Source organism: Pteropus vampyrus, unplaced genomic scaffold, assembly GCF_000151845.1.
Source record: "Pteropus vampyrus isolate Shadow unplaced genomic scaffold, Pvam_2.0 Scaffold43, whole genome shotgun sequence".
In the NCBI taxonomy this organism is placed as follows: domain Eukaryota; kingdom Metazoa; phylum Chordata; class Mammalia; order Chiroptera; family Pteropodidae; genus Pteropus; species Pteropus vampyrus.
In genome coordinates, this window is record NW_011888824.1 from 5276458 (window position 1) to 5289478 (window position 13021).

At 39.9% G+C, this 13021-nt stretch overlaps 1 protein-coding gene across 1 annotated transcript; it reads right to left on the minus strand.

Annotated features, from left to right (window-relative positions):
- Nucleotides 1-889: 889 nt before the first annotated feature.
- Nucleotides 890-11802, minus strand: HEY2 (hes related family bHLH transcription factor with YRPW motif 2). The gene is made up of 5 exons (XM_011358751.2): nucleotides 11541-11802; nucleotides 9523-9601; nucleotides 9314-9397; nucleotides 6963-7044; nucleotides 890-2976 (listed from the first exon to the last, which is right to left on the minus strand). The coding sequence occupies exons 1-5, from the start codon at nucleotides 11621-11623 to the stop codon at nucleotides 2291-2293; spliced, it is 1014 nt and encodes a 337-aa protein (XP_011357053.1). The 5' UTR covers nucleotides 11624-11802; the 3' UTR covers nucleotides 890-2290.
- Nucleotides 11803-13021: the final 1219 nt, after the last annotated feature.

Below are 13021 nucleotides of genomic sequence, written 5' to 3' on the forward strand. Positions count from 1 at the left end.
TTACATTCCAAAAGTTCGTTAAATGCTGACATTACAATAGGCACAGAATCAGCTATTAGATCCTAAATAAAAATGATTTCTATGCCAGTTGACCACAAATCATGATTAAAAAGCAAACTTCAAATACTATTAAATCTATTTTCTTTTGCTACCTAATTCCATCAGAGTTAACAGATATAATAACCACAGAGCTTCAGAAAGGAGGAACAAGGTGATGTTTTTGTTCATTTTTTTTACACAGTTCCAGACAGAAGAAATTAGATAAACTATATGCTTGATTTTTCAAAACTAATTTAAGAAGCTTCCCAGTTTTACCTTTGAGCATAATTAATATGCATAATAAAAATATTCATTTTTATTCTTTCCATATGTTTGGCCCAATAGCTCCAGGAACTCTGAAATAGCCTCTTTCAGCCTTCACTGAAGGAATGATATCTGTGTAATTTCTACAGCTTCAAAATAAATTTTCATTGAGGTAGGTACAGAGAATTTATTGTCAGGAGGTATATGTATATATACCTATTATGATACCTTTAAAAACACTCTACAAATGTTTCTTTGAGTTACAGAATGTATGACACATTCTTGCTTATTAGCCTATGTTCAGTATACTATTAGAGATCCTGTATTTGCACTTTTCCAAGAACCATGGTTAAGAATAAAGGCAGAGGAAACTGATCACTTCCTGCCTCCAAATGATGACATATCTACCTATGCTTAGTTGATTTACAAGCTCAGATAAATGCTATTTTCAAGCAAGCTATGAATTACATAAAATGACTTTGAAAGAGAAAAAGAAAAGCCATGGCTAAACTTGTTAGTGAAGGAAGGTCTTGCCTGAAACTCATAACAACTTTCCATTCTGCAAAGCAACTCATCCACATAAAAATAGTCAAGAAGGACTTCATTTAATTAGCGTTATGTAGACTTTTGCATAGAAAAGGTACAAAATAATGCAAAAAAGACTAGGTACAGTAATTTTAAAACAAATATTTAAAAGTATAATTTTGCATAATGTTTAACATTTTCATGTTTATTGCTTTCTCCACACAGCAGAGAAATGAAGTGCATAACAATACATGCTGTGTCATTACCTTTCAAACAAAATTTCCGTGCTTAATTTCAATGTATTAAGAGATTATTTTGTCATTAAACAAATTAACAAAACAAAACCAAAACACTTTTATGTAGCACTAGTCTAGGCATGGACAAAAATAACTTATATACATCCCATTGCATACATTCATCTTGATTTAGGGTCAAAGGCAATTGTGAGCTTGACAAAGAGCTTTTAAAAATCGTGATTCTTCTCTTTCCAATGCTCTCTCCCTGTCTCATCACCTCCAGAAACGGAACTTCTTCCAAAAAGGTGACAAAAATAGATAGTACTCATTATCAGGACAAAATGAAGAGGATACGTATGTAAAAATAGTCCAAATAAAACTGAATATATTAATCTTTTACAAACTGGAGTTTTCAGGTTGGCATGAATCAAACAGCCTCTGTGGGCAAGTGTTCCTAGGTGCATTCTCTAAATGTGTAGTTTATATAAAGAAGCACCATATATTGAGCCATGAAAAAAAAAAAGTGCCTGGGGGTTTACAGGCAGGGCAGAAATACTTGTTAATCTGAGCACTGATGAAATAATTGCTTATGCGTTACTGAATATCACCACTTGGCAAGTCTGTAAGAAGAAAGCAAATTAAGATAAAATTAGGTCCTTAAATTTGAAAATTATTTTCGGCAATCCTTTTGGCCAATAAAAACCTGTTGGTTTCAAAAGAGTACTTTTGTCTGGAATTGTACATCTGCAGCCTAACCGAAGACTTCTGCCCCTTTCCTTTTTTAATCTAACCACTATGCTCTTCTTTATTTGTGCAATGTCATGTTTAGGAAAAAAACTTTACTAGCTCAGGCACTTATGAAACACAAATTTTTTTTTCCATCTAGTTTCAAGAGAATTCAGAAAGGGCATTTTTCTTCTCTAATTCAGATACATACTGATGCACTGTTGGATGGTACAGTCTATACATCTTCCAGGAAAATTCTAAACGGAAACAAGTGTGAAGTTTTCAAAAGTTGCTGATGTCAGTAACCAAGCTGCCTTAAAAAAATAAAAAAGAAGATAATACCACATTTCCAAGTTGTGAGGTTTGTGTCTCAAATAGCTTTATTGTTCCTTTGTGGATCTGTAGACATCTGTATGGCTACCTTCAGGGTGCAGAGAGGTTTTAAGCTGACTCTGAAATGAAGGACATTCGGTTACTATTGCAAGAAGTTCAGTGAAAACTTAAAAAGCGCCCACTTCTGTCCCCCAGGGTCGGTAAGGTTTACTGTTTGTTCCACTGCTTGACTGCTGGGGACTGGATGTGGCTGATACTGATAGAGGCGGACTGATGGCTGTGGCGGCTGCCACTGCTGCAGCTGCGTTTGGAGGGAGCATGGGGAAGGCCCCTGTGAAAGACAGTGGGAAGCTGTGAGCCGCTGCGGTGGCTGCTGCGGCAGCCGCATGAACAGTAGCTGAGAGGGACAAGAGAGAAGTGGAGAGGGGTGGCACGCATGGGGCAACGCTGCCCGTCGACGGCATCCGAAGGGCGGAATCTGCGTGGGCAAACGTGGCCGTAAGGAGAGCAGAGCCATGGGCAGGAGGCACTTCTGAAGTTGTGGAAAGGCGACAAGGCGTTGACTCCGAGGCGTGGAGTCCGTTGGGTTGGAGCAGGGCTGCGGGGAGATGGTGGAAGGCCGCCGCCCAGTGGTGCGGATGTAGCGGGTGGTGGTGGTGTGCCAGGGAGGACGTCATTGCTGCCGCCTCCCGCTGCGAGGCACACGTGCTGAGATGAGAAACCAGTCGCACCCGCAGTGGATCCGAGGAGTCCAGGCCTTCCACCGAGCTCAGGTACCTCGCCACTTCCGTTAAGCACTCTCGGAATCCAATGCTCATGAAGTCCATGGCAAGAGCATGTGCATCAAAGTAGCCTAAAAGGGTGTTTGAGCAGAGTGGGGGCCAGGAGAGAGAGCGAGAGAAAAAAATGATCCAATTACTGACTAACCACCATGTGCTATTCCGTCCTTCAGAAGATTTAAGTAGAATGAGCTGAAAACGTGGCCAGCTATTTATGGTTGTAATTTTTGTAGAAGAAAGTGTACTTTGCAATTCACATGTGTGACAACTCGTGGCAGTTATATACTACAGTTGTTCTTGCAACCAAATAGCATAGTGGGGGAAAAAATTAAGAACATCTTCATTTCAAACACTTCTAGAAAAAAAAAATGATATCTCTTTTTGTAGTGTGAATAATGAAATTCCTAGTAAACTTTTTCTCGGTAAAAGAGAGTTCCAGTCTCTCTGTCTCTGTCATACGAGTTGGAGATTAAAGGGCTTATCTGAAACATTCTCACTCTCTTGGCATTTATAACAGAGATGTGAAATTAATCTTAGCAGCCTTGGGACTTTCTAAAAAAGGGAATTTTCTTTTAACATCACTTATTATATCTTAACAAATTCAAAAATGCTCCTTGACTCATAGTGGGTTTTTTTTTAATCAACAAAGTAAAAACATCTTATCACTTTGTATGAAAAAATTTAACAAAAACAAAATGATTAAAAAATTTTGGGGTTATCAATTTGAAGATCTTATTTTTCTATTAGGCAATATAAGACTGCATTACTGATATAAGATTACTATAACTTATAGTTTTCCTGAAGATTAAATGTATTTTTTTCATTGGTTAGTTTACTTTTTTCTGGCATCCCCCAAGAAAAAAGTGTGTTAACTGTGTCAGTGTGTATGCATTCATGCCTAAGGTTACTACCATAAAAATGTCTGGAGCTGGGTCATATTTATGAGAATCTATTTTTATCCAAAGTTAATACGTTAGAATAGAGAAACAGTAATATCTGATTATTATCAGTGCCAAATTAGGGTATAATAATAATCAGACATTTGGGAAAATGTCACTTCTTTGAATGACTGACCTCTAATATATACGAACATATTTTTTTCAGATTCTTTCTTGTTTGCAAGTATTTTTAACAATTTTCGAATTATAAGTTTAGTCTACTCCCTTTTGAAATGTGTGTATACATAAATGAGAAATATCACACTCAGACAAGGTTATTTTCATGTAAGGCATTTACTATATTATCTTTTTTTATGATTTTGCAGATCAAAGCATTACCTACTTTATTTATCACCTATTACTAATTAGACTATCTTATTCTGTAATCAAAGCACTTTGGAAAATAGTAGTCACAATATTCAAAATCCTAAAGCTAGAATTCCAATGGAAATTTGGAAGTCAAAAAGACATTTGGGGAAAAAAGATATACCATTAAAATGTAACAAAACAGCACAAAGATGATATAAGAGAATATCATGAAATGTGGAAGATCAACAAAAATAGGTATCCCAGGACTTTGGCCTAGTTAGCAACAAAGTCCCTGGGATCAGGAGGAAAAGCTCTTCCTAAAGCTGCTGCCTCCACAGAGGGATTTCACATGAGGGTCTGCAGATTCTGACTTCCATGTGAGAAGGAGGGAGGTGATCGTCAGAGTAGACAGAGTTTAGAAACCCAAATGGATTTAGAAATTTAGGTTACTCTCCTAAGTCCTCTTTAGAAACTACGGTAAAGAATGAAACAACAGAACTGGAACCCTAGGGGCTTCTGAGAATTTTCATGAGCAGGCATGAAATAATTGAAATTTGTAGTTTGTCAGCTATATGTTGTTGTATATGGCTGAGTTCTCTGTTGTACTTTAAGGAATATAAATTATGTAATTCCTATCCTATTGGTGAATACAGAGGGAAATGACGATGAGCAGCTATCTCTTCTGAATGGATATTGGGCCAAAAATGATAGCACATGGGTCCATACCACATAATCTGTGCCATCAATGTTCTACAGCTTTAAGTGAATAAACTCACAACAACTTTGTGAAGTAGACACTAGCACAGTCTTCATTTTACAGGTGAGGAAATTGGGGCTCAGAGAGGGTTAGCAATTTACCCAGGATCAGACAGCTAATCCATGGCAGAGCCAGGATATGAAACCAGGCAACTCAACTGCAAAGTCCATGCTCTTTACCACTACACTATGAGGCCCCTATGGCAGTTGTGAATCTTGGACAATGGGAGCCCACATTGCCAGTCCCCCTTCCCCAAGGTCCACAAATTCTCCTGCTCAATGATTTATTTAACAACCTGGCAGTCAGGCTACTTGTATGGAGCCTGCTTGGAAATGTCTGTACATAAACTATTCTGGGATGAATTTCAGGGCTGTTCAGGTAGCCAAGAATAGCAACTGAGATGGAACTTAGTTTTTATAACAGGGCATAAGAACAATATTACTCTTTTAGAAGTATAGCTCATGCCAAATATTTGAAACCCTGATAAGAATTCTTAGCCTTGTGGCTAACAATACCAAGGGAGGCAGAGTAATCAAGCAACTTTTCTTGCACCACCACTAACTCAATAGGTCTCCCAATATCCTGAAGTAGCAAGGTAGCAAGTGTAGAGACAGAATTATGGGGCTGAAGGGCCCTTTAATCCTCAGAGCACTAGAACAGGCCTCGCAGTACAGCAGTGTACTTCTACCTCAGGTCAAAGGTGAGGCAGTGGCCAAGATGGGCTGGATTCTTGGCTTTTAAGGTTTCATCCAGTCCTCTTCTCCATTACGTAAGAATGTTTGCATCTTATCCTTAGGGTTACATTTAATGAGTAAAAATCACAGTTCCATGCCCATTCATTCAGGAAAGTTCCTTGAGAAGGTGTAACCAAGGGTAACTCACACCATGTGGGCTTCATTGTATGATGATCACCACCCTCCTCCCACCCCCCGCCCAACCTGACACAGAGAAAGACTGGGTGATGATCAGGGTTGTGTTCCACATGTCCTCAGCAGTATGGCCATAGAAGAGTTAAATACTGAAATACTTCCATTACCAATTGGGAACCAGCCACTTCCCTCCAATGCTCTTTTTCTGCTTTGATCTAGGACAAACTGAGACATTACATAGTAAAAGGCTGATGCTGAGCACAGAGAAGCCTCCAGTGGGTAGGTGCAGCAGCACTTAGCAACTTGTGATACTCTGTCCTTTCCCAGCTGTCAAATATATTAAATAACACCCTTCACTAAGATGAATAGTAAAGGCTTGCCTGAGGGTGGAAAAGATACAAAAGGGCCAAATTCAGTCTGAGTGATGTGTGAGAAACAGAACAGTGAAATCTGAATGAATATTATAGCTTTCAGGATCTTGACTCTGTTTTTAGCATAAAGTGAGAATCTGTCCCAGACCCCCTGGACAATTGTTCCCTGAATCATTATCCGGTATAGAGGACATCTCTCCAGGGCACTGGGCCCAGGGCACCTGCTCCTGTTTGCTCCTGTCTGCTCTCTGCAGGAATGACTACTCTATTAACAGTTCCCAGTAGAGATTCACTACCTGTACTTCAAATGCTCTGTCTGGTCTAAGTCCAAGACAAACCAAAATCTGAAAACAGCAATGAAAGTAATTCTAAAGTCACTTCTTTTGGGATAGCTGCATTCTAGTGAGTCTTAGATCTGGTTTAATGGGGGCTTCGGGGGAAGGGAAAGAAGAAAAAGATTGCCTCTAACCTCCTGTTTATGTTTGGATGTTTGTGTTTGTCTTTCTGTACAGATTCTAGCATGTGCTTCTAAAGTCCCAAACAAATCTCTGACCAGGCTGCTGTAAATGAAGCTTTACTCCCACAGTATTATGAAAGCAAACACAAGCCCAGGGTCAAGTGCTTCTTTTGTTCCAGAAGTTCTTTCCCACGAGTTCAATCCTGCCATTAGCATTGATTTCCATGGCTTTAATCTGGGACCTCCTATCTTAGCTTGTTAAAGAACTGTTCAACTATGACTTCCTTATAATCCTAGAGGGAAAAAATGAAAAACAGAAAGATGAAAAGGGGAGGAAAAAAATGAGGTCACCTACTTACCTTTACCCCCAGTTGCCTGAAGCATCTTCAAATGATCCACAGTCATTTGCAATATTTCGGCTTTTTCTAACTTTGCAGATCCCTGCATAAACAAATAATAAAGTCTTATAAGTCCTATGGAAACTAATTTGAAACATTTTATACTGGATTTTCAATTTTCCCTCTCATTAAAATATTGTAAGTTTAATTTTTTCACAGAAAAATCTGAATTCTGTCCAAACTTTACATGAAAACACAAATTACTATGTCACACCAAATGACAGATATTTCCCTTTTTAACTTTTAAAAACTAAAAGGCATAATAATAATTTTTTAATTATAACTATATTCCCAAGATCACTCCACCAAAAATATTACGATTGGGGAAATCTTAAATTTTGCATCCAGTCAGTACTCTGGTTAATAATATACTTTATTACCTAATTATGTAGGACATACAATAGTCCTATATAGCGCTGGTCTAGATCAATTGAATGTAACTCTGAAGGATAAAGAGATAGAATCTTAGCAAATTATTGCTGAAAGTAGATTTTTTAAAATTAGAAAATTCTAATAAGTCTTTAAGTAAGTAGAACCAAAAATAAAAAAGGGGACTTTTAATGTTTTTTTCTCAATAATTACCAGCAGGTGTCACTGTGAATTCCAAGATCATAAACAAGAAGGCATAATTTACTATTTATCTAGTAAGCATCAGAAATGCTTAAGGATAGTTGAATCCTTTAAAATAGTTCTTAAAAAACTGCCTTGAAAATATATTCCTATGTTTCCCCTTTTTAAAACAAGGCAACCTCTGGAGACCAACTGAAATAAAAATTTGCCACCTCAAACTATCTGAGTGCTGTCGGTGTCTTCTAATTTCCTGAAAGAGCTAAATAATTAAATCAATATGTTTTTCTGAAGTTTACTTCAGGTTCCTATGCTTTGCTTGTTTTGTGAAACTTATCAGCACCAGTACATGGTGAGAACGCCAGTTATTTAAACTGCTGGAAAGAACACCCTTCTAATCATATTGTGACAGGGCCAGCTCACTAAGGGTTGGTAGCCAAGCTCGGCAAATGAGAAAGTTGTGTTTATAGTAACTAACTGCCAAACAGCTGAATTTTGCTTTTAAGGTTTGTTTGAAGTCTATATTTAAGAAAAAAATCTAACATACTAAGAAAAAACAAAATCACCAAACTGATTGTTCCTTAAAACTGTAGACATTTCAGTACTCAAAGTAAAAACATCATTGATTACTGGTATTTTCATTTTCAGCCTATTATCATTGAAAATGCTACTAATCAAAACAATAACTTCCATATTATATTTATCTCATAAAGAGTTTCAACTAATAGAATGGGTGGCTTTTTTTTCTCTTAAAAATGTATCATCAATAACGCATTACATCTTGTACTTTTGTCAATGTTCTATTTTTCCACGAAGAAACAGTAGCTTCAGTGAAAGTGACTAATAACAAAACTGCAGCCTGGATAATTTCCAAGGGCTTTGTAGGGCTTGCTTTATAATGTTAGTGGTCCATGAAATAAACAACAAAATGAAATAAACAAACAACTGCTGTCTTATGTTCTATTTGAATTAAATTGAAAGTATTTTCAACAAGGGTATGATGCCATATTCTTTGAAAGATGCTCTTAGAAATCTGTGCCATTAGCCATGGCAGCAGGAGAAGAAACAACTTTTCCAAAACGACATATTTAGATATTTAGTTTCCTACTCTTTTAAGAATGCGGATTTTTTTTTTTTTTTTTTTAGCTGAATTCTGAAATGCGGCATATAGCTACTTTGATTTTTACCAAACTTCCAAAAAGATACTGTAAATTGAAAATCATTCTGTTAACTCAGGGATCAAAAATGAAACCAAATGGCTTGGTAAATAAATTTTTTAGTACTATTATTTAGAAAATGAAGCTAGAGATGTTACTTTCTGGACTTTGGTCATTTTTAAAATAAAAAGGTTACTTTTTTTTTTTTTTACTATTTGAGGCAAAAATGAAATTTCACAAATATATATATATATATATATATTTTTTTTTTTTGAAGGATACTATATACAGCTTGGTTTTAAACAAAACCACTACTGGTCTTTATAGAAAGAACAGAGAAAGCATGAGCACTGTTACCCTTAAGGGGAAAATAAGCTCAAGAAAGGAAATGTTTTTCAACTTCACGATGGATTATGGTTTTAATAGTTTTGCCACAACAAAGCATTTTATTGAAATCACTGCTCTATGCCAGATCAGGGCACATACGCCATTATTTTAATGAGGTTTAACAAGAACCCACATTCCCAGATGAGAGAATCAGATTTTTTGAGCTTTTTAGTGGGGTGGTCAGGGGTGAGGGTAGCTTACTTGTTTTTCAAAAGCGGTTGGCACCAGTCGTCTTAACTCAGATAAACTGTTATTTATCCGATCTCGACGCCTTTTCTCTATTATCTATCCCAAAGAAAGCAGAGCAACAAAAGTTTACGAATACATAAATAAAATTATTCAAAGTAGAAAAACATAACTGTTAAACATTAGGCTGGATTATATGAAATAAAAAGAAAAAAATCACATACCCCTCTCCTTTTCTTCCTTGCCATAATCTGAGATGTTGTTGTTGGAGAATTTGATCTAATCACAGAGCTAGTACTTTGCCTATGAAATAGAAAGAGTATGTCAGGTGCTGTATTAACATAACAATTATTCCTTCTGGGTACTTAATGGTACTTGTTAAATATTCAAAGTAGTTGCACAGTTCAGGTTTGTTATTTTATTCTTAATTCTTGCTTTACTCTTAACATAATTTGCTTTTAACCCTTATATCTTTTTAGGTAGGAATCTTGCCTTTTAAAAAAATTTTAATGAGTAATCCAGATGCCAAATCCATTGACAAAAACATCCCTAAACTTTTATTCCCAGTGAAATAATTATGGGTAGGGTGAAAAGTTAGATATTAGTATTTCTTAGTTCCACTCATAAATGTTTCTTAAAAGTCAGCTAATCTCTAACAGTATCATCCTCCTCACTCCAGTCAGATACTCTGAACAAAGCAAAGTTATTTTAAAATAAAGGCCATGTTTAGCACCACTATCAAACAGATACACAGCCATCACATGTCAAACTGCTGTCACTAGATGCGATCTTTAAAATAAATAGAAGTTATCTTACTACTTGAAAACTTCAACTAGTCATATCTCACAACAGAAAAAGACAAATTTAATGTTTTGTATACTAATCTAAAACAAAATGCCCCAAAATGTCACTGATAGAAAAATTCAAATTAGATGAACTTCTAGGTAAACGTTTTACTTTGAAAATGAAATGTGGGTATCTTTGTGTCCTCAATACAAACTTAAACCTCTAGGAGCTGCAACTCATCTTGAGTTTCCTAATGAAAAGATATTTTATGTTGAAAGTTCAATCAAATCGTTATTTTGTCACTTTGAATTTTTACCATCCTTTCTAGTTTGTATCTGTTACTCTTCATAATTCATGGATTCTACACTTCTTTATGTTCTCAAATTCCCCAGGTTCCTGTTATTTGTTCTTTCATTTTAGAAATGTTTCACACACCAGGTTCTTATTACCTCACCTTCTCACTTCTGGATCTTATTTCTGAATTAACTGTCTCCCTCATTCCTACCCCTTCTCAACTGGTTTCGCCTTTCACATAACATCTTCTATTTTTCTGATCTCATTTTTTAAAGATGACACATTTTAATTAGAAGGTACTTTGCAAATAATGTTTCCTGTAAATATCTTTGCTCTTGCTGATTTCAAACTTTGGTTTGTACGTATTAGAATAACAGCATTAAAAGAAAAAAACTATTGAAAGTTTTCTAAAGGTTGGAAGAATTTTGCTCTTTGAGTGACAGCTGCAGATAAATAATTAAGGTGCTTGTGGGGATGCCAATTAGAAGCAATTATCATTTGACCCGCCTAGGCACTAAAATGCCTCGGTAATCTCCCTCTGTCACTGGAAAGTGGAGGTCTGGCTTCTGTGATCACGACCTAGATCTTTTCCAGACTTAAGTTCAAGCAGTCAAAGAGATGATGCCCGAAAGGATCCTTACATCTGTCACTCACTCTCCCGTCAGCCAAGTCACACACGGTCAACCTGGAAACCTCGACCTACTTAGTCCTGACATCGCAAACTGCTTTAAGCTCCCCAGAAAGGAAGTTATCTTTTCAGTCTTTTAAAAAATAAAATATCAATTTATTTTTCTTTTCGCCTCGCCCATTTTAAAAGTGCTCCCAAATACAGTTTCAATGGCGGGGGCGTCGCCCTTCGTCCGGACGTGGTTGTCCGTGCGCCCCACGCTGACAGCCGGGGACCCTCCCTCGCCAACTTCTGCACACTTTTCAGTCGCGTCCCTGGTCCTCTGCGCCCCACCCCTAGAGTAAAAACCAACATCCCTCGCCCCACCCAACGAACTCTCCATGAGCACCCACTACTCAAAGTTTCTCGGGCAAAACTTTCCCATCTCCGTTAGGACGCCGCGGAGAGGAGCCTCGGGATTTCCAAGGAGCCGGTCGTGCACAAAGCTCCCCGATGCCTCGGGCTCTGGGCAGCTCCCGCCGAGCCCGCGCTCACCCCGAGTAATTGTTCTCGCTTCCCACGTCGATGGTCTCGTCCATGTCGCTCTCAGAGGTCGTCTCCTCGCATGGGCGCTTCATCGCGGCAAAGACGGCGCGGGTCGCAGCCCGGCCGGAGCCACAGACTCGGAGCGGCGCGTAGCGCCCACCCTGCCTGCCTCCCTCCTCCCTCCCTCACTGGGCCCAGGCAGGCGCGGCTCCGGCGGCGGCGCGGTCGGCTCCTCGCGGCTCTTTCCCACGCCGCAGCCCAGCTCTGCCGCAAGAGCAGGCGCCAGCCACGCCCCCCTGCGCGGGCGGGGCCACTTCATCCGCCTCCCGCGCTCTTGCCCCCAGCGGGCACCGCCCCCTCGGGGCCAGCGTGGCGCGCGATTGGCTGCGGTGAAGGGGCGGGGCCGCGCTCGCCAAACCCGCCGCGAGCCTCGGGCCGAGGCGTGGGAACCCGGCCTCACACCTGGGGCCTGGGAGATTCGCGCGGGCGGGGAGACACCGCGGCGAGCGTGAGCGCAAGGCTATCTCTAGTTAGGGAAGCGGGCAGACCAGGGCGCGGGCACGGCGTGGGCGGGCCGGCGCGGGGCGGGCTCTTAGGCCTCGGGTTTTGGTTGTCCTTCGTATCCCGCCGTCTGCGGGTAGAGTTTCAGTCCTGTGTTTAAAGAATAACCCCAAGCGCGTGGCTGAATGTGAGCGAGCGTCTGTGACGTCGGGAGGCGCCGTGGCGAAACCGAGCCTCCCCATTCGGCTGTCCCTTGTCTGGACCAAAACTGCTGACTGGTTGACCCTGGCGGTCACATTTGCCCTCTGAGGTTTTCGAAAACCTTAAATCAAAGTTACTTTTCTCCTTGGCAACTCTCGAGGCTACTCCCGCGGCCTCTGGGCTGTGAACAGATAAGGACGTGAGTTTCCCCGACCAGGTACCTAACCGCTGGCGGTCGGAGGGTCTGAGAGGTTGGCCCCCACACGATTTTCGATTTGCTCTAAATCAGTTATTACCATTTGGCCACAGGGGTTTGGATAGCTGATCCTGCTGAGTAGAACGTGAGCTGGAGTTGTGTCTACTCTGGTGGCAGGAAGGACTAGAGCAACAATACGGGTATTTCAGGACACAATTTTAGTTTTTCGGGCTTGGATAATCCAGATAATTTCAATTTCCCACTCTCCCTGGTGTTTGCAGTCACTGCACTAGATTTAATTAGAATCTCGAACGTGGAAAATATCGCTCTTGGAAACTGAATTTGTTTTCTAAAGTTCGAATTTGTGTCCAGTTTTTAGTGCGCTGGACAGCGTGGGTTGTAAAAAGTCTAGATGTGCTTTCAAAACATGTTTTCAAGCTTCTCCTTCCCTCCATGCTCTGGTATTTTTGAACCGGCTACGTCGATGTGCCTCCGCGGTCGCTTTGCTCTCTCGGGCGCCGTGGTACTGGGAAGTGGGCGGCGGGTTGGTCGATGTCCAGCCAGAGACGCCGTCGTTGCACCGGGACAGCTC